The sequence below is a fragment of the Cardiocondyla obscurior genome, linkage group LG23, assembly GCF_019399895.1.
Source record: "Cardiocondyla obscurior isolate alpha-2009 linkage group LG23, Cobs3.1, whole genome shotgun sequence".
In the NCBI taxonomy this organism is placed as follows: domain Eukaryota; kingdom Metazoa; phylum Arthropoda; class Insecta; order Hymenoptera; family Formicidae; genus Cardiocondyla; species Cardiocondyla obscurior.
The window spans coordinates 3,647,191-3,667,232 of NC_091886.1; the positions used below are offsets into that span (position 1 = coordinate 3,647,191).

Below are 20,042 nucleotides of genomic sequence, written 5' to 3' on the forward strand. Positions count from 1 at the left end.
GTGTGCCACTCACACCGAGCCGTCACTCCGCCAACCCTCCCCCTTGCACCCCTTCCACGTGTCCATTAGAATATTAATGCGAATTGATGCACACGTGTCATTACCGTAATGAGTTGGTTGCTGGCTGTCCATGAGTGTACAAAGTGTCGTCTGAAAAGCAATCACGAAATTGCGGGTGTCTCCCCGGCGCCTCACCCGTTCCTTCCCCCGTCGCTTCGTCATCCCTTATCATTCGAGTTCCCTTGGAGACCGCGAGACTACGAGAAGCTCTCGTTTTCTCGGACCACGTGCGTTACGCGATCAGAAAGGAAGCGGCGAGGTTTTTTAGAAAAACCGCTCGGTTAAAAGCATATGAAGGTTCAAAATCTCCCGAGAATTAGTTTTCTCATTCTTCGAGCGGGATAGTTGTCGGATGAGGAACACCCTGTTTTTGAGAACGTGTTAAAAACGTGCTCGGATGTCTCGAAATCGAGACCGTAAGTCGATTTCCGGCCGAGCGTAAGTGTTCCTTTGTGAGAAGACATAAATACGGAGGTGCCGTTTACCTGAAGACTCTAGAGAAAAGACCCATTTCTGTTGGTCTGAAACTAACGACGAGTATTTCGACAGCTTCTTTCAGGTAAAGATCGTCCTATTATAAACAATAGATCGTAGCCCGTTACATTTATAGCTCTGACCAGTTCCGAGTCTTGACCTATTTCCTAGAAACTAATCCGCAGGACGATCGGCAAAGATATTAAGATATTTTTACGAATATGTTGTACTAGAAGTTAACTCGTAAAACGTGTGTAAAACATCTGTCAGCCTTTTCCACAGGTTATCACCGTTACGTTAATACCCTCGGCACACCGATTTTATCTCGTTTATAAATATAATTTCAACGTGAACACGTTACACAAATAGCGAACTATTTTCGTTTAATTTTGCGATATATAATCTACTCTGTATTTCGCAATGAACAACAAATAAATGTGCGAATAGTACACAAGTTTTAAAACGACGACGATTTGAGAATTAGAAAGTGACGGTAGATCTCGGAGTCGCGAAAATACGCTTCGTTGTTTTGTTTTTGCTTTAACGCAAGACTCCTCGAGCTCGGTGAGCTCATAAAAAAAACGTAAACAAAACTCGGCGTCGAGCTCGGCGCTTCCGAGAACTCGGCGCGAGCGGGACAGCGACGATCGGACCTATTCCTCTCTCACTCTTTTTACGCGGCTCTCTCTTTTCCTCCAAGGCCCGGAATCTCTAACGGGCCACTTCAGTCTAGTTGCGGAGGCTCGAGCGCGCGGACGTGTTACCAACCGCTCCGCAATTACGCGTATTTTTGACCGCGGATAGGAAGTGCTGCGGACGAAATAAGTGTCGACGTCGTCGACTCGGAAACGAACGATCAGTTTCCGCACTCCTGAGTTATCCAACTCGTTGTCTGTGCCTCGTATCGTGCTTCTGAAAAAGTGCTCCGGAACGACAATGTGACGTCACGGGCGCAGCGCCGCGCGCGAAGCGTCCGACGTGAATCGCGCCGGAATTGCGTCGGGCATTTTCGACCTCTGGCTCCCATTACAATTTTCTTCGGCAGGTTCCGGACAACCGCCAATGTCAGAGTGTAAGATCCGCATCTCACCCGTCATCTTCGTCGCGGCCGAGACTCTCGTCCCGTTACGAGCAAATGACTTTTGACGAACTTGAGGAAGATTAAGTGCGCGGGGAACATTTTATCCGAAACTTGTTATTCGCCGCTCGATGCAAGATCTCGGTACCGTTCATCCTGCAGACGAAGAATTGATTGATACATCGAAAATGACGCTCGGACTTTGGTTTACATCGCAGCCAGTTTCTCGCGTCGAGATCGAGGACGATTTGGACGAAGACCCGGTGTAAGTGAGCAACGCTAAGAACATCGAAGAGTGGAAATTCGCGCAACAGCTGATCGTTCGTCGCGATTCTTAATTTAACTCGTAAAAATTCGTCGCGATAATCCACCGTCATTCTCTCGGTCGTTCGTCTATCGAGTGAGTGTAATAGTGATTGTGATTATTAAAAAATGCAGCGAAATAGTTTCAAGTGATTTAAAGTGCCACAACACGTCAGGATAATCAAGAATACTGCCACGGAAGGATGGAAGGAAGGAAGGAAGGAAGGAAGGATGGAAAATAACCCACCCTAACCTAACCGGAACATATAAATGTAAGTGAACCGACAATACGTTGTCGACTGTACATTACTCAATTGTTGTAATTGCTCTAAAGAAATTATTATAATTAATTATTGTCCAAATGTAACGACGCGCTCGAATTAGAATCTTTAGACAAACAGCGTGCACATGGTTATTTTTTTCTACTAATAAATAAATTAATAAACAATTACCTGGAGTAGCACGGAATTCGTCCCGTGCTTTATCGATCCTGTTTTGTTTAAGTCGCCGAAAATCCGCTTGGAAAAGTTTCGTGTTAATAAGTAAAGCTCATTAATTATTTACACGATTGTATATAGAACATTGGTTCTCGAACTGATAAATCGAGGATCCGACTGACTAATAAATGCTCTCAATTAATATAAAACGACACGCGGCAATAACACGAATAAATATGCACTGGATAAATTTCAATTAATGATTGCTGACGCTCAATTATGCGATTATTTTTGCAGACAACTAAATACATTTTTTTTTTTTTTTTTTTTTAATATAAATATAGAGCTGTATTGAGATGATTTAATTAAGTATTATTATTATTATCATCTAAAGAGCGTTAATTAATATTTCAATATAATTGTATTGTATGTATATATCATATCTAAATCGAGAACGAATGAAAGAATACGGGGAGGGAAGAAAAATGTAGGGAGATTATAAGAAGAACGGTAGAAAAGAACGGCATGAGGGTTGGTCGAAGAAAGGAATGAGATTGAGAGAAGGATAGAACGGTTTTCAACGAACATGGGAGCTATCGACGAAACGAGCTGTAAAGCGATCGTTAGAGAGCACGGGGACGAAACGGTATATACGATCGTATCGGCAGCTAATGGACGTACAATTAACGTGGCGCGCATCTGCGATTGGATCTCCGTCAAATGGCGATAAATTAAGTTAATTAGCTCGTTACACGTATCACCTAGTGGCTCTTGACGCCGGTCGCAGTTTGACGAATGTGACGCTCGTTAATCGCTCCGACTTGCCGGACTTCGGTCAATGCGCGATCTCGATCTTTCCTCATCGACGTGAATAACACTTTCCGCGCCGGGTTAAAACGCAAGTACGAACAACGTTCGCATAAACACCGCAGATTAAGATTCGGAATTAAATCCGGGACTTGAATTCGACGAAGTCGAAAAAAAAAAATCTTGTTTCCGATATTTTATTTATAAAATTTGCGCTGTTGGCTCGCGTTTTTTTTTTTTTTCTTGGTCCGTTACTATTATAGAGATCGCGCAACTTTAGGATGTCGTGACGTATAAACGATCGAAGGATTTCGGCTCCCTTCTGGCGACGTGTGCATCGCGAGGCTGCATCACCGGAGCGGCGCACTTGCGGAACGGAAAATAGCGCATTAGCGGCGGCAGCTGCGTCCGAATTGAACTGTTATTCGAGAAAAGCAAGGGGGGGAGGGGCAGAAGGGACCCTCGCGAAAATGTCGCGCTGCATTGCGAGAATAAAGCTAATCGCCGAAATCACCATTGCATATTGCTCGTGCTGTACGTTTTCGGAATAAAAATCATGGTATCTAATATCTTTAAAGCCGACCCGAGAACTCAAAAGGGAGACAGCGCGCCAGCGTGTGTTCGCTACTATCAGTTTATCAGATTTTGACGGTGGCTGCGACAGCTGTTACCTCGAAGTATGGTAATTTTGCGTCAAGAGAGAAAGAACGCGAGATAAAAAGAGATAGAGAAATATAAATGAGATAGAAATAAGAGGATAGTAAGAAAAAGAAAGAAAAAAAAAATAGATGAGTAGAGTTAGGATATTTATTTCACCCTCGAGCGTATCAAAACATATCATACTCTAAAAAAAAAAAAAAAAAAGAAAAGACAACACGTGACGAATGCGAAATTACTTCCATATTTTAAGAAAAATAAAAGATAACGAAATGCAAGAAAGTAGAAAAGATTTTTATATTCCTCGGCGTGAAATTCCTTGAAAGCATTAAGAATTAAGTGTAACGTATACATCGTAATGGTTCCAGATGAAAAGTAAATGTGCGGTTTTGCAAAGTAAAAGATTAAATTATAACTGAGGAAAAGAGAAAAAGTAAGTACGATAGAGGCCGAAAACAAAGATGAGGGTTTACAAGGGTCGGGTTTTCATCTGAAGAAACAGGAAATGGTAGAGCGGGGGGTAGGGTAGCCGGTGTACAGGCTGCCGCTATTGGAAAACAGAGAAACGAACGGTGAGACGGGCAATATCTGTCAAACACATATTTTTTCGGACTTATCACGCCCTTGTTTCCCCAAAAGCCAATTTAATTTTCCTGCTGCGGTAACTATCGTTTGGATTTCGAGGAAAAGATGCTCCCCGTACTTTCAATATCTTTCAAATCGCGCACGTAATATTCTAAAGGCACGTTAAACAAATACATTATTAAAAAGAAAAAAAAAATAAATCACGAAGAATTCGTCAATGAGATTTTCGAGCGTCGGATTAATTAAAAAAAAAAAAAAAAAAAAAAAATAGACGGAAAATATACGGCTTCGAGGACAGCTAGAATGTCGACAAACTCGGTATCTATTTTCAGTGCTTATCTATTTTTCGCTTATCTAGTTCAAACGTGAATATGAGCTAATCTTCTCGGAAACCGTTCATAAATTTTCAAAACCTGTCTACGCGCCGGATGTATTTGTAGAAGTTTGAAGAGTAGTATCACGTTGCATTTTTAACAACAAACTTTTTTTTTTTTTATTTAAAAAATAAAGCGACTGGCCGACAAGTTAGATGCTATTCTTTGCGGCGCGGTAGAAACGTTGGGGTGGGAGAAGAGGGAAAACTTGGAGTTGTATTTACGTTAGCGTCGTTGCAATTCAGGCGTCGTCCACGAAGTATATACCTTCAATCGCCGCAATTTCATACGCTACGTTTACGCGGCGTGTTTCACACGCGGGGCGCCTCGCCATAAATTTGCCCGGTGGATTCTACGGGGCTGAAGATCGTGTCTTAGGGTGCAGAAGGGTCGCCCGCCTCGTCCCCCGAGGCGGCCCGATCGATTAGGCCACTTAGGCGACTCGATTTCTTTGGAATGCCTTTGCGGGAGTTCCGCTTCGCTCGTCCCCGTTATGCCTAGTCATTGATAGTAATAACCATTGTACTTTTTAATAGCGATTTAACGAGACGAAAAAGGGACGATAATTTCTAATTGCAATTTCTACCGCTGTTATATAATATCCTCGGATTCATTTATTCAGCCATACGTCACGCTCTTTCGTCTTCCTGTCCCGGCCTTCTTTCTCTCTCGCTCTCTCTCTCTCTCGCTCTCTCTCTTTCTCCGGCAGCCTCTTTGATTAATAAATTCCAACTTACAACAGCGAAACTACCAGAATGAACGTCGTCGAGGCTAAGAAACGAGCCTGCCTCTCGCGATTCGCAATATGGTGCTCGTATTTCATATCGTTAGGGAGGCAGAGTTGGAAAAGGGAGAGAGAGAGAAAGAGGGGGAGGGAGGAAAGAAGAAACAGCAAGGCGACATCGCAGCGGTGCTGCAAATTTCATCCAATTACGCACTAAAATGCGCCGGGAGCCAATAACCGAATCATAATCCCTTAGTTTTACACGAAAGCGCAGATCACGGCAGAGGCGAAGGGGCGGGAGACAAGGGTGGCGAAACGAGAGAGGGAGGGGGACGGCGCTCACTCGCCGAAGCGGGGTAACTTTACTACGCAAATTAAGGCGAAGTGGCAGTCAGTAATTTTATGTGCCCATCTCAGCTACTGATATTGAATTTCCTTAGTCGCTTAATCCAAATCTTCGAGCGTGAGTGGTAAAGAGGGGGCGGCTGGCGGCACCCTTGGTAACTGGTGGCAGCGATCTCGCGAAATTGAAATCATTACTTTACGGGCGAATCGGGAAAAGTGAATATCCCGGGTGAATTCCGGTCGGATTTTTCAAAACACCCACCGCTCGCGCAAATTGTCTCGCGCTCTATTTTTTTTTTATCTCTCCCCCCCTCACCCACCCCGCGACGGACAAGCGCGAGCCTTCGAATCTCGGGCGCGGATCCGAGATTGTATTGGGGCCGGATTTTTGGTCGATTCCCCGCGATCGTTTATTATAAAGTTTCTCGATGGGAAACGCGCGCCGCGGTTTTGTGACGTAATCGTCCACTGATTTGGGATTGTTATAGGGCAACTTGCGGAATAATATAAATTAGGGAGAAAGCGATAGAGAAATGTCGTTCTCCGGGGCTTGCTACTTAAATAAAACTTAGGGCTGTCTGTCGGGTGACAGTTGGATATACGTACGTTCCGCAGGGAATTAATAAGCGAACGGTGTCCTCTCCTCGGCGACGTCGCGAAGGACCCGATCGATCGGCGCGCCCCGCGATACACGCGCGGAATGAAAAAAAGAGCATCCGGACGAATTGATCTAGCGGGGTTCGATTCGGGCGCACAATACCGCAACTCGCATTCAATTGCGCCAAACAGCTTTCTTCGGCCCCGGCAATCTCCTCTTCGACACAATAAATTTATGGTTCCATTCAGCGCTCGTGCACCCGCACACACACGCGAGCCGAATACGCACGTACACGCGCACGCGAGCGCGTACACATTACAATAAGACCGCGGCCTGTTTAATAGAATAATTAAGGGCCCTCGTACAGAGCAGCTGATGCCCAACGGGCGTGCTCGCGCACGCCGGCACCGGGTGTGCGTGTGTGCTTTTACGCGCGTGTGTACGCGGATGCGTGAGAATATAACGTATGCTGGCTTACCCGGCCGGCATTGTTGATTCGTAGGGTACGCATTTTGTACAACGGGGTCAGGAGGGAATTAATGCATTCATCCGAATTTCAAACGAAATTAATGCGCCCGTCAGGAGCACCGCGCGCCAGCCAGCGGCTGCGTTCGTCTCTTAATTTACAAAATCGCTATCTTTTTAATTCTTTTTTTTTTTTTTTCCTTTTTTTTTTCTCTCTCCCTTTTCTCTCTTTCTGTTTTGCGTTGTTTTTACTGCGGGCAGGCGCGCACGGGAATATCCGTTGTAGCACGTATTATTACAACGGCTTCTTAAACAATTCTCCTGTAAACGGCACGCCGGAAATCCGCGTGTGCGCGTATTGTCAATCTCGCGGACGACCATGCTATGAAACGGCGATAAATAATTGCCGCGCGCGAGCGCGATATCGCCGCGGTGGTAGAAATAATTATCGCGGCGCAACACGTGGCCGCAGATTATCGAAAAATCGGACTGCTTAATTGGGCGAGGCGCGCGAGCGAACGAGCGAGCGAGCGAGCGTTATTAATTTCCTATATGCGAAATAAAACGGCGCGGCGATTAGAGACGCGGCGCGTTTTATCGCCGTAACAATCTCGGATAAATCCAACGAGGCCGGGATGCTAAATCCCCGCCCGTCTTCGAATAATCTTTCAGCGCCCGCCGTCTTATGATGTTTAAGACGTTTGATCGCGAAACAACGTGGAAAATATGATTTAATGCGAATTCCCTCGTCGTTCCGTCTGACGGATTCATACTCGCGCCAAGCAAAAGGGTTGCTGGGGAAGCGAAAGGAATGATGAGAAGAAATGCGAATAGAGAGATGCGAACGGGAGAGAGAGAGAGAGTGAGAGTTAGACGTGGGGCGCGAAGGGTGAAGGGCAGGGAAGCAAGGAGAGATGAGAGAAGGGCAGACGTTTTACAGCGGCATTTCGAATGGCGGTGCAAAATCGCCGTGCAATTTTCTTTCCGCGGGGAGAGAATCCACCCGCGCGGACCCGTACTTGCGCGAAGGGAAAAGAAACGCGTGTACCTCTCGGCATTCTCCGCGCGGCCACGTGATTGGTCGTAAACGCCAAAAATATGCGCCGATCGGCCGGTCGTCCGGCTAGCTTTATGGTAGCTCTTGTAAGCCGGCCAGGTTTTATGGTTAATTTTTGCAATTTTGTAATTGCCTCGTGGCCCTATAAACGAGCGCTTTTCCCTCGTCCTTTTCGCTCTCCTGGTCTCTCTCTTTTGCTGCTTCTTTCCCCTCGGTCTTCTTTTTCTACCTCTCTTCTGCACTGTCCCTTGACGAATTTATTCCGCTGTAGATATTATTTCGTTTTTTTTTTTTTTTTTTTTTTTTTTTTTTTAAATTATTATTTTGATCTTGCGACACGGTGACGATTCGTCTTTATTCGATATCGAAGAAACAATGTTTTGATAAACTTAGAGTTGTCGGAGGTGTAGTATAAAATCCCGGGGTATCATACCGAGGGATTGTACGGTACTATGGGATCGTTAACAGTCCCGCTGAGTGTGTCAGGCGCGTGTGTGAGCGTCGCGGAGCGTCTCGCACCGTGAGACCGCAAATAACTGTTCCCATCGGAATCCTGCGGTCTGCACCTTGCCATCGACGCGATATCAACGCCTTGACGCCGGCGTATTTAAAGCGTATAACCGAAGCGGGACCGTCTCGAGTGGGTCATCGATCCTCTCTCTCTCGGCGAGCAACTTTTCGCTCTCGCCGCTCCGCGATCGTGATAAGCCTCACGCTCGACGCCGCCGCCGATAAAGCAACGCGACCGCGGCGCAAACGCGGTACGGCGTAATGCAGGTCACGACAGGAGATTGTGCATGTCCAGAATCGAAACGAATTGCCTCGGCGCCGATGATATTGGACGTTTCAATCGTTATCAATGTGACTCTAATTATTTTTGAGCCCGGCGACGAGAGATTGATAACGGCGACTGTTATTATCGGAGCTTTGGAGAGCTTCGCGATCCCTTCTCGAGAACGCCACCCCTGATATCGTGTAGGTCGGGTTGTGCTCACCTTCCTTCCGTCCTTCCTTTCCCAGGAAGTAGAGTCAAGTGAATCCAACGCCGTCGCCGTCGCTGCCGCCGCCGCTGCCGCCGCCGCCGCCGCCGCCACCACCACCGCTGCCGCCACCGGAAACTCCGCTAATGACTAAACTTGCTAATTTCGGCCAATTAGGCTTCCACTGCTTCCACCACGCCCGGCCCTCCCCTGTTCCGACGTTTCCTGATCTCCACCCGCTCGACCGCCTTGTCTAATGCGCGCCGCACTTACCTTGACCGATAGACGCTAATTTTATTGCGCACTGCGGCGCACTCGCATGTTACGGTGGTGGCTGTGCACACGGGGGAGGAAATAAGGGAAAGTTACGTCGGCTACAAACCCCAGAATGGCAATATTATCTTGCAGTACACTTTAAGTAATGACCCGTAAAACTTACGCGTGTAAAAAGCGACAATACATACGTATATAATTTATTACATCCGGGCTATAATCCCAGATGATATTAAAATATGAAAATATCTTTCGTCGGATTGTCCGAGACTCGCGTCTTTTCTACGTCGGTCGGTTTCGCGAAGCTCGCGAAGAAAATTCCACTCGCTCGTTTCCGCAGGGATCAAACTTCATCGTCGGCGCATACAAGGCATTAAATATAAAGTATAAAATTGTTTCTCCCTTTCTCCGTCGTGCTCGCTCTCTTTCCCGCGACGAAGATGCGGAGGCAACAACTGTGCGTATTGGGCGAACCATGGTTTGACCCTTGACGGCCCCCATAAATATCCAACGTTGGCAGCTTGTTACTTTGCGCCACGTGAATCTCGAGTCGATTATAACAGCCGGTATTCTTCAGCGGCACGGGAGACATTGTATCGCCTAATCATCGCGGCTATTTTTACCTCCCGCCTTTGCCCTGCCACTTTCCCCGCTTTAGAGAATTCTATAAATGTATCCGCGCCCGTAAAAATACACTATTTATCTCGTTATAATAACTTCCCTTGAAACGCCGGTCGCGATTCGCGAGCTCAAGTTCCGAGACCGTAAAAACGAAGAGAGTTTATCAGCTTATGAATCTCTTCTCGTTTAAGAACGCAAAGAATAATGAACTTAAAAATCCTTAACGAGCTAAGAAGCCGAGGCTCAACTTCCGCGGAGTATTCCGACGAAGAACAACTCGACGCTCGAATTGGTCTGATTTGAAATTTCCGGGCGCAAGGATCGCGTCAAACGAATTCAGCGAACACGATGGGCCGATACATGGAAGAAAGCCGCTTTCTTCCTTCGTCTGCATTCTTCGGTAATTGCGTGCCGTGGTCCCCTCGTCGCCGTTGTTCCTCTTCCCTGCCGTCTGTTTCCTTCGTCCCGAAGAAAGGAGAGCTCGCGTCCGCGTCCGTGCTCGCGCTCGCGCGCGCACGCCTTTTCATTTGTACGCCCTCGTAAGATACACTTATAATAGGTAGGCCGTGCGTGGCAAACAGGGAAGAGGCCGCCGCGACGCGCTAAATCACTATAATCGTCCTCGCCAATAATTAGATTATTTTCAGTGTCTTCCCCGGCGCTGTCCCCCTTGCGCCGGTGATTACCGGGCTGAACTTATCATTACATTCCCGCATCGATCCTCGCCCGCCTCAGACGCACCCTGAGGGTATGACCGTGTTTTTTTTTTTTCTTTTTTTTTTCTTTTTTTTTCTTTTTTTTTGTCCCGGAGCAATAATCTTAAGACATTTGATATTCCCAAAAAGTTAGATTAGGATATTGTCAGCTAATCTTAAGTGCCGAGCTCTGTGAATTTATTTTTACACAAAATAGACGGGGAATAATAGAAGCGTTACCTCGCTTCTCGGAGCCGGGGCAAGACGACGAGGGATTACGGGTCTTTACTTAGACAAAGTTGCGACCGAGCTAATTAAACGAATTAGCAGTTGTAAATATTTGTAATAAATTTCCGGGAATTTTAAATAAAAATTTCTTACGATGCTCCAGCGTCGGCGGAGCAGCCGTAATTTTCAGAGCTCCCGACGCGTCGATTGGTTCCGATGCGCTTCTAGAACGCGCGTTTCGGTGCTTGCGGACTCGAAAGTGTTCATTATGCCACTTGAAGGTTTATTACGAGATACAAAATACTCTTTATTGTTGTCGACTGGCCGCAGAGAAATTCTTGACCTTTCCGCGTAACGTATTATTGCCGCGGAATTGGAAGATGGAAAGCCTAGGGGCGATTCTTGGTCATTACCGGGTTTCTTTGAGAGTTGGTGCACTTTACAATTTTTTTTTTTATTATTAATAATAATCAGAGTTGCACTTTCAAGCGCTGCAAAATAATGAATGTACGACCGTGTTGAGAAAAATAATACACTAATTGTAAACGGAACCTCGTGCATGTGAAGTGGCCAAGGTTTTCTCATTTCTCATTTCATTTTTCATTCGCGACGAATAGCGTGCGTAAAAATGTTTGACACGACATCGAAACCCTTTATCTCTGTCACTTGAGCATCTGATAGACGACTGATGGAATTAAAAAACGCGATAGCGCTTTCAGTTTAGACTCTCGACTGCTCTTTCGCACGATATTCCCTTATTTCGATATTAAGTTCCCAACGATTCCGAAATGCTGTACTTCCTAAGCTCGTAAAGAAGCAACGCGGGCGAGTTAACGTCTCGGAATGAAATCGTAGCGCCGATATTAATTTCGCGGGGGTAGCGCAGGCTACCCTAACTGTGCCATTTTATTGCTCCTTAAGACAACGCCAACGATTTCGTAATATCGTCGATTCCAATGAAACAGCAATTCCCGACGATGCGATCGCGCGGCGCGCATGTACGAGACGGCAGAGGAGATATTTTACGACCCGGCAATTCGCGAAAGAGTTCGTCAGTCTAAGAAATATTTAAATTCAATTCGAATGTAGATGCTGTAAACCACCAACGATCGGGGGAAAAGTCCGTCGAGATGAATTCGTCGTAACAGAGAGAGAGAGAAAGAGAGATCGATTGTTCTGCCGTTCTGTTTTCTGCGTCACATTTTTATCAATTAATCCTACGTTATTTAGTCTGATGAAATTTCATTTCCGCTTGTAACAAGCCACATTCAATTAACATCTGACATTTAAAAAGTATCGTAGGCGACCTTGAAACAGAGGCGAGCTGGCGAAGGGGTTGGAACGTCACCCACCGGAATGTAACGTTCCACCCTTGCCGACTCCGAGGATCGCCATTAATCCTTAGGCTGACTTTCTTTCCGCTCGCTGTCGTACAGAACGGGGCGTCCTCGTTATCGACGCTTATCGCTAATAAGATCGCTGGACCGCTCGTTATCGTCGTCGTCGCACTCGCCCTGTCCTCATTTTCGTACGATTGCGATCGTTAATTATCCCTATCGCAGCCGATCGCCCTCCGCCGTTTCTCCTCCTTCGCCTTTCCTCCCCTTCTCCTTCCCCCTCCACTCACCCACGCGCTTTCGTCGTTCTCCTCATCATTATCATTCCGGTAATTACCGGTGTATTCCCTCGTTATCATCTTGTTATCGTTCGGCTATCGCGCTTCCGCGAGGAGTGCGGCGAACGTCTCCGGAGAGGTCAGGTCTCGTAAATGCGTGGGAGCGAGTTGATAACGAGCGGCGGGCAGGGTATCGGCGTCTGCACTTGAAATCGCAGATCGACGCGGTTATAAGTAGGTACAAGACTCGTCGAATATTTAAGCAGCCTAAATCCGGTGGATCTCGTCGCTATTACGGTTGTCAATTGCGATCGCGTTTCGTCACCGCGCGATCAATCGCGACAGCTGAAATCGTCCAGTACCCGAGAACGGAGCGCGACACGCGCTCCTAAGTAACCGCATTAAGAAGAAGCCGACACGCAGAAACGCGGAGCGGGCGAGTCCGTAAGGGCATTAATGCGCCGGAGATTTATGTGGTAACGGCGAGGATGAAATTCCATCGCGGTAGGTGCTCGTATAAGTGGCACGCTGCTCGCTGGCGGAGGCGCGAGAGTTATGGTTGCCCATACTGATATCCACTATAAACTCCCCCGTCGTCTCGCCCTCCTCCGCGCGTCCTCCTACGCTCTCCGCCACGGCATACTTAATTAAATACGTATTAAGAGCCTGAGTGTGTTCCGATGTACCGATGTGCGCCTGCATCGTGGAATAATATATGCTTCGGCGCGCGCTCGCGCGCGCGCGCTAATTACTTTCTCCCACCGAGGTCGCGCGCCAACAATTTTACTTTCCCCGCACCGTACGCCGGAATCACATTTATCGAAACGAAGCGCACCCCTTGCTTAACAAAGGGACTTTCCCGATAACACGTACGCATCTCTGTCGTAGCGAGACCGACGAATTTATTATCGATCGCCGTACAAGATAATCGCCCTTTCATTATTCATTAGTTATTATGCGCACGCACACGTCGTTAAGTGCCGCAGAGAAAATCGTGCCTTGCGAAGGTACGGCGAAGAGCAAACGTATTCTACAAAGAATAATCCCGTAAGATACCACCCGCCCTTAAGGCCGGTCAAATAAAGGACGCTCGAGTTTCGAAGAAAGACAGAAATTTGGAATGGAAGGTCGACCGGCACCCGCTGAGCTAGGGAAGAACAATAATTGTTAATTAAGAAGGGCGTGCCGCATTCGCCGATCTCACGGTCTTTGACAAAAGAATAGGTCAGAGTGTTTCATGAATTCTAATGTACTCCCGAAGAACTGAAGGAATTTCCCTCGCGCTTGCGTTCCGATCTGACGATTTTCGTCTCGCGCTCCAAGATATTATATATATTTTTTTTTTTTTTTTTTTTTTTTTTTTAATACAGAGACAACGATACAAATTTGAGAATAAAAATTTATAAATGTTTCTGCTTCGCGATGTAAATTTATAGCAATTAATATTTTACATTAAATTTTTATTAAGAAATAATTCAACGATCTAAAAAAAATTATTATTTTATTGTTACAGATTTCAGCGAAGTACCGGAAGAAAAGAGCCGGTGTCGGGACGCAATAGAGCGCCACACAGCCGCTCCTCTCTCCGTTTCACCGTTGGAAACCGTCGGTGGGCTCCCTGAGCCCACCCTCTCATCGGTCAAACTGGCGAGCGCGTTAACCGCTGGCATGAACCCCCACCATCCGGGCCATTCCGCAGCCTACCCTCATCATCCCTCGCTTTCGAGCAGTCCGCATCATCCGGGGCCTGGCGGGCCGCATCACGGGTATGGGACCGGTGGTGGTAGCGGAGGTGGAGGTGGCGGCGGCACCACGACTACCCCCGATTTACCCAGCCCGCACTCGCCCCAACACACCGGTGGGGCTGGCGATCCAGCTACACCCTACGGCTCTCTACAACCTGGGCAAGGCATGGGCAGCAATGGGCATCATCATAGCGGTGGCGGCATGATGTCGGACCATCCTCATCACCCTGGACATCCTCATCCTCACATGCCAGGGCATCCCGCGTATCCACCGGTCAATCATAATAATAACTGCACGCTCAAGGTGAGTACTACATTTTATTACCGACGGTAATAATTCACATCCTCGGAGTCCCGTTTGATCCTCTGATTTATTAATATATTTTTGCATGCCGCGTACGATCGAAAATTTAATTTCTCGCGCTGCGGAGTGAGACCGATACAGGTGGTTTCGAAGACGAAGAGCGCTGAAAAATTCCGAGGTCCTTTCGACTTTGTTATAAACGACTTGGGAACGGTATAACGTGGGGTCACGGGGTACAATTCGGCAGTATTATCCTTCCGTCCGACCCTCACTTACCCCGCCATTGACAAACGTAACAATATAGGCATTTATGATGGAGAAATATAATTGAATAGGGGCGGAGGGGCCTGCGCGGTTCTCCGTTGCAGTTTTCTGCTCGATGCTTTACCTGCTTCTTTCCCTTTCCGCCCTTTCCCCCTGCCCTTGCGTCGCACACCATTCTGCCTTTTTCAGAGTATACATTGCATCTCCAACTTTCATTCTTCATTCACCTTTCTGTGTTGACTGTACTCTGTCTTCCGGTTTCCAGCGCCTAAAGACGTGTACATCTGTTGCTTTACTTCGTCAACTGTTTTTCGGCGATTGCTACTTCAAAGCCTTTGTTTTTTTAACCACGTTTCAGTTCGAGCTTTTCTTAGTTCAGAATGCGTCTCCCGTGTTTTATGCGTCTCAAAATTACAAGACCCGACACGCTCAAAATTCGTCTTTTCTTTTGTAGCTTGCATAATTAAACGCTTCGATTTTTAATTCTCATTCGATAAAGGTTTGAATATTTAAACAAGTTTTTCTCACAATGTATTCTTCGAATTTTTTTTAGATATTTTTGTTTTATACTTTCTCAGTCTCGTCTTTCCCTTAGATTCCACTCGCATTCTGTCACCGTCTCGAGCTCGCCTTTACTCTCTCGCGTCGCTTTAGCTTTCTTCCTTCACTGGATCTTCTCTATTTGTTATTCTTCTTCTCTTCTTGTATTCATTCCTATCCATTCTCTTTCTTATTCTTCCTTTCAAGTTTTTCATATTTGTTTTTCGTGTCTTTACCTCCTCCGCTTCTTTTTATCCTTTCGGGCCTTGTTTCTCCTTTTCCATCTCGGCGTTTTGCATCTTTTTTTTTTTTTTTTTTCTTTTCTTTTTTTACTCTGGAGTTTTGATTTTCTGCCTCTTTTTACATCTCCTCCCGCTTTCTTTCTCCTCCCCCTTTGCTTTTTTTACATTTCGGCAAGTTTTTTTTCCATTGTATACCGTAAATGTACACGCAATGTATCTGAAAATTTGCCACAACTTTCGCTTTACACAACATTGTAAGACTTACGGCACTTAGGAAGCCTGTCCCAGAATATATCCTTCTCTCACCTCTGGCTGTCTCTGTTCTCCTCCGTGTTTCCCTCTCTGTCTTTCTTCCTTTCTCTCTTCCCTTCCATTCTCTTCTCTCGACCGGTGCTATGGAAAAAGACCCCTTCCTCTTTTTCGCCCCCTTCCCGGCGGTCAAGTCTCTCTCTGTCCGACGCACAATCCTCCGCTCGCGTCCCCTCTCGATACGCCGTTCCCCTTTTTCCCCGTCACCCCGTCAATCCCTCGCGCTGTCTTTATCTCGCCTTTTCTCTCGGTGTCGGTTGGATCCTTTCTAGACTCGCCTTTTTATACTCCCCCTTCCACGAGCCGAAGGTACCTGAACCCGCGCAGACCCCCGAGGCATTCGGGATCGGGGGGCCCGCAGCACCAAGCCAGTTGGGCCCCGTCCGTGCTTAGCTTCGTTTCGCTTCTTCTTCGTTTCTATCCCGGTGCGCCGTCCATGCATCGCGCGCTTCGCGTAAGGATACGCGTCGCCAAAGAGTGGCGAGTCTCGCCTCGCAAGCCGCCCGCGATCTTAGGCTCACCGTTCTGATTTCCGTAGTGAAATTTCGACGGAGTAGTGGAGGACCTCCAGATCCTTGAAATTCCACCGCGTTGCGGTGGGGGAAAGTGAGTGTATCGCAACGGGAACTGTTCGAGGTCGAGTGATATCATTGGCCGAGTGAATCCAGAGTGCGGCTCGAGATCGGTTTTTCGTCGTTGTCGTCGGTCCTCTTTTTTTTTTTTTCCTCTTTTTTTCTTTTTTTATTCCTCTTTTCCTTCGCCCCGTTTCCTTTCCTGCCTCGTGCTCCTCAGAGAGGGACACACGACGAAGTGCGTCATGGAGGTCCAATACCCGTATCACTACAATACAATTACGTCGCGGATGAATAAGTGGTTCTCCGGCAACATCAAGACAGAAATTAAAGTAAGCGCGGGTCGAGGGTTTTTTTTTTCTTATTCTTCTTCTTATTTTTTTATTTTTTTTTTATTTTTTATTTTTTGCGCGGCAGAAGCGCACTTTCGGAACTTACGCTGCTCGGACGCAATGGCAATTAACGCACTCGCTCTCGTATTCTCTGACGCAAGTCGAATGGGTATTGCTGTGCGTAGCGTATCGTGTCCGACTATTCGCATAACCGTGCGGGCAGACATTTCTATTTGAAAGTCATCCTGCACCGCGGGATCACCGCGTCGATATTAAATACGCGAATGCAACAAATCCAAGTACTCGCATTAAGTACGTGTGCACAATGTGCGTGCAATTCTTAAACCTGTAGCATAGAAGTTAGCCCCGACGATGGCGTTTCCGGCTCGGAGTAAATTCAACGTCTGCTTAAACGTTTTAATCGCCGTTTTTTCTTTCCACGCATTTTTTATTCAACGCGGATAAGAAAATTATCTTTATGCTGAACTAGGCTGGTCTTTTCACTTTGCATACGTAATTAAAAAAAAAATTTTTTTACTCATTTAAATATAATCGTTTATGGTTCACGGAGATTATGTTGAATTACAGCGCGTAAAACCAGCCTCGAAGATTTGATAGCGAGCCGAAGTATTTTTAGCAACAATACGAATGTATTGAGCAACGTTGTACAAAGTGAAATTAGTAAGTAAGTTGTAGGTCCCGCAAGCAAGAGTTACGTTCGCCTACGTGTGTTTGCATAATCACGAGTAAGCATTCATAATAAGCGCGCACTTAAGACGCCGTAATGATTTAGTGCCCGTTAATGACTTTCTGTTTCGCATTAATTACCACGATGCTTAAATTTCTACTTATAATGGGCTAGGAATGATTTCTAAGGCGTGTGGTAATTCGTGCAGGCGTCTCTTTAAAAAAAAAATAAGTACATTCGTTGCTAACGTTTTCCTCATTCGGGCTTCGTAATCAACTGTTTGCCAATTCGAGAAAACGTAGTAGTAATAGTAGCAGTAATAGTAACTTCATTATCCTACCACATATTAATTAACAATAAACACAACGGCTGATATAAATTAATTAGAAAACGTTCGGTCCGGAGCGCGGATATCTCGGTGGCCTAATAATATTTTCCATGTCAATTTTCATATACTTTTTTTTTTTCCAATGGATAAACTGCGCGCCGATTATTTATCGGTTTTAAAACACAACTCTTTATTGAAACGGTAAATTTATATATTATTAATATCCCGATAATCGATTCGACCGACGGTAATAGACGTTCTGTTTAAATTACTGCGAGGAATTTTATTAGACGAATTAATTATACTGCGTGATGTGTCTTTAATTAAATAAAAATTAGTACGTATGGGTGTGGCTATATATTTCAGATCAGTGGATGAAAAAATAAAGATTAATAAAAAAAATTAAAATTTGATGTTGCAGCAAGAAGGTGTCCCGAGCGGGTCAACGGGCCTTCGGCAATGCGCCGCCTGCGGTGTACAAATAGTGGAAAGATGGCTGTTGCTAGCGATGGACCGGTACTGGCACATCGGTTGCCTCAAGTGCCAGTGTTGCAGTGTGGTATTGGGTGAGGTCGGCCAGTCCTGCTACACCAAAAGCGGCATGATCCTCTGCAAAGCCGACTACAGACGGTGAGTCAGTCATATTATTAATTCTTTTCTTTTTTTCTTTTTCTTTTTAATGTGAATTTAATCGGGAAAATAGCCGGCGAGTTATTTTATTTATTTTTTTTTTAATAAAAAGAGAACGAGATTCCTCTCTGTAGATATGAACGTCCTCAATACACAAGCGATACCGCAGCCTTCTTCGCGTATCGCCGCTTATCGCGCTGAAGAGTTGATAGCGATGGCTACTCATGAATAAACTAGAAATTATCGCTTCCATTAAATTAGGTATTACGTCGCGCAACACGGAACGTCGAATATTCCTGCCCCGCCGACGCAGGCGCAACTCCGCGCGGCCGACACGGAGAATCGGCGCCGTCTAATTTCTTGAAACTAATAACAACGCCCGACGCTTCGTTATTAATAATAAATACTGTTATTGTGCGCGGCCATTACGGCTAATTTATCGTGGTACTTGCCGCGCGTTCGTTTATACCGTGCCGAGATTCCTGGGAGCCAATATCGTGTAATCAACATTCCTCTCGTGCAAAATAGCCGCGGAACTAGGAAGTTGCCGTTTTACGTCATATCTCGTAATCGTATTCGCCTCTTTTTTTTTTTTTTTTTTTTTTTTTTTATAGCTGCGGCAATTATTCAACGTATTGTTGGTTAAAATACTGAGCAATGCGGGAACATTGGCGTTACTGAAAAGTGCCTGGAAAATATAAGACTCCGTGATTTAAATGTAGAATTAAAATTCGAAGAAACGTCGGTAGGGCGAAACTCCACGACGGAGATAGGTCAGAAAAAAAAGGGGGAAAAAGAAAAAAGAAAGAAAGAAAAAAAAACGATGAATGTGGAAAATGAAAAATTATGCCAACGTGTGGATAAGGCAAATAGTAGTAATAACGTTGGTTCTCGGAACAAAACGATAATTATATTTGCTTGTGTGCACTTATCTGGACGACTTGAATGGAAAACGTGTTTTAAATGTCTTTACAACATTTCCTTGTCCCGTCCATTATATCCGTATTGTGCACGGTGCAGCACGCACATTTTGTCCGTTTGATCGTTTATCGATGAATGGCCGGGGACTTAGAGATTGCCGCTTCGTGATGAATATGCACCTAATCGCCGTGGCCCGTTCCAAATTTAGATGATTCGAGGTCAGAGCGCAATTTAATGAGAAACAGACGCTGAACTTAGTTAGTCCCCCCGAAATAGATCGGCACAACCTGGCCCGGCCCCGCGCACGTACCGGAGGTAATGGAACTGTCAGTCCTTTTTTTACCCGGCGAACCGGTTATATCCGCACGAGAAGTGACATTTCTTGCATTTCACGCTGCAGTTAAGCGCGTTCGGCCGTTCGTGTTTCTACGTTTCGTCATAATACCGCCGCTAAAACGCTATTATGCAACACGAGGACCGGGAAAAGCGCGGGAAGGGGGAGGGAGGAGAGAGGCGAGGCATTGATAAGTACGGGCAGATATTTTTCTTATCGATCGCGTCCGATAGCGGTACGCTAACGTTGGCATTTCAATTTCGTCGGTCCTTTCCTTATCGCGCGATTGCTATTACTCAACCGTGGCGCACGTACGTCCTAATCTGTTGGCATAGTCGAGCGATTTAGTCCGGCCTAGTATCAATATTTGACTACGAGACGTCCCCGTTCTCGGGATGGGTCTAACATCGTCCGTTCCGGCGCCCGTCGCTTTGCTCTAGTCGAAAAATGAGCCGCG

General features: G+C 46.1%; 1 protein-coding gene across 4 annotated transcripts in view; it reads left to right on the forward strand.

The window, feature by feature from the left end:
• LOC139111298 (uncharacterized) overlaps positions 1–20,042 on the forward strand; it is a 173,539-nt gene that overhangs the window by 128,204 nt on the left and 25,293 nt on the right. For 3 of the 4 annotated variants that reach the window (XM_070671478.1, XM_070671477.1, XM_070671475.1), the window contains 2 exons: positions 13,890–14,425; positions 18,122–18,330. In XM_070671478.1, coding sequence (XP_070527579.1) covers positions 14,045–14,425; positions 18,122–18,330 — 590 coding nt within the window. In that variant the 5' untranslated portion in view covers positions 13,890–14,044. Of the gene's footprint in view, positions 1–1,579; positions 2,188–13,889; positions 14,426–18,121; positions 18,331–20,042 lie in introns of all 4 variants that reach the window. The other variant, XM_070671476.1, reaches the window with a different exon arrangement.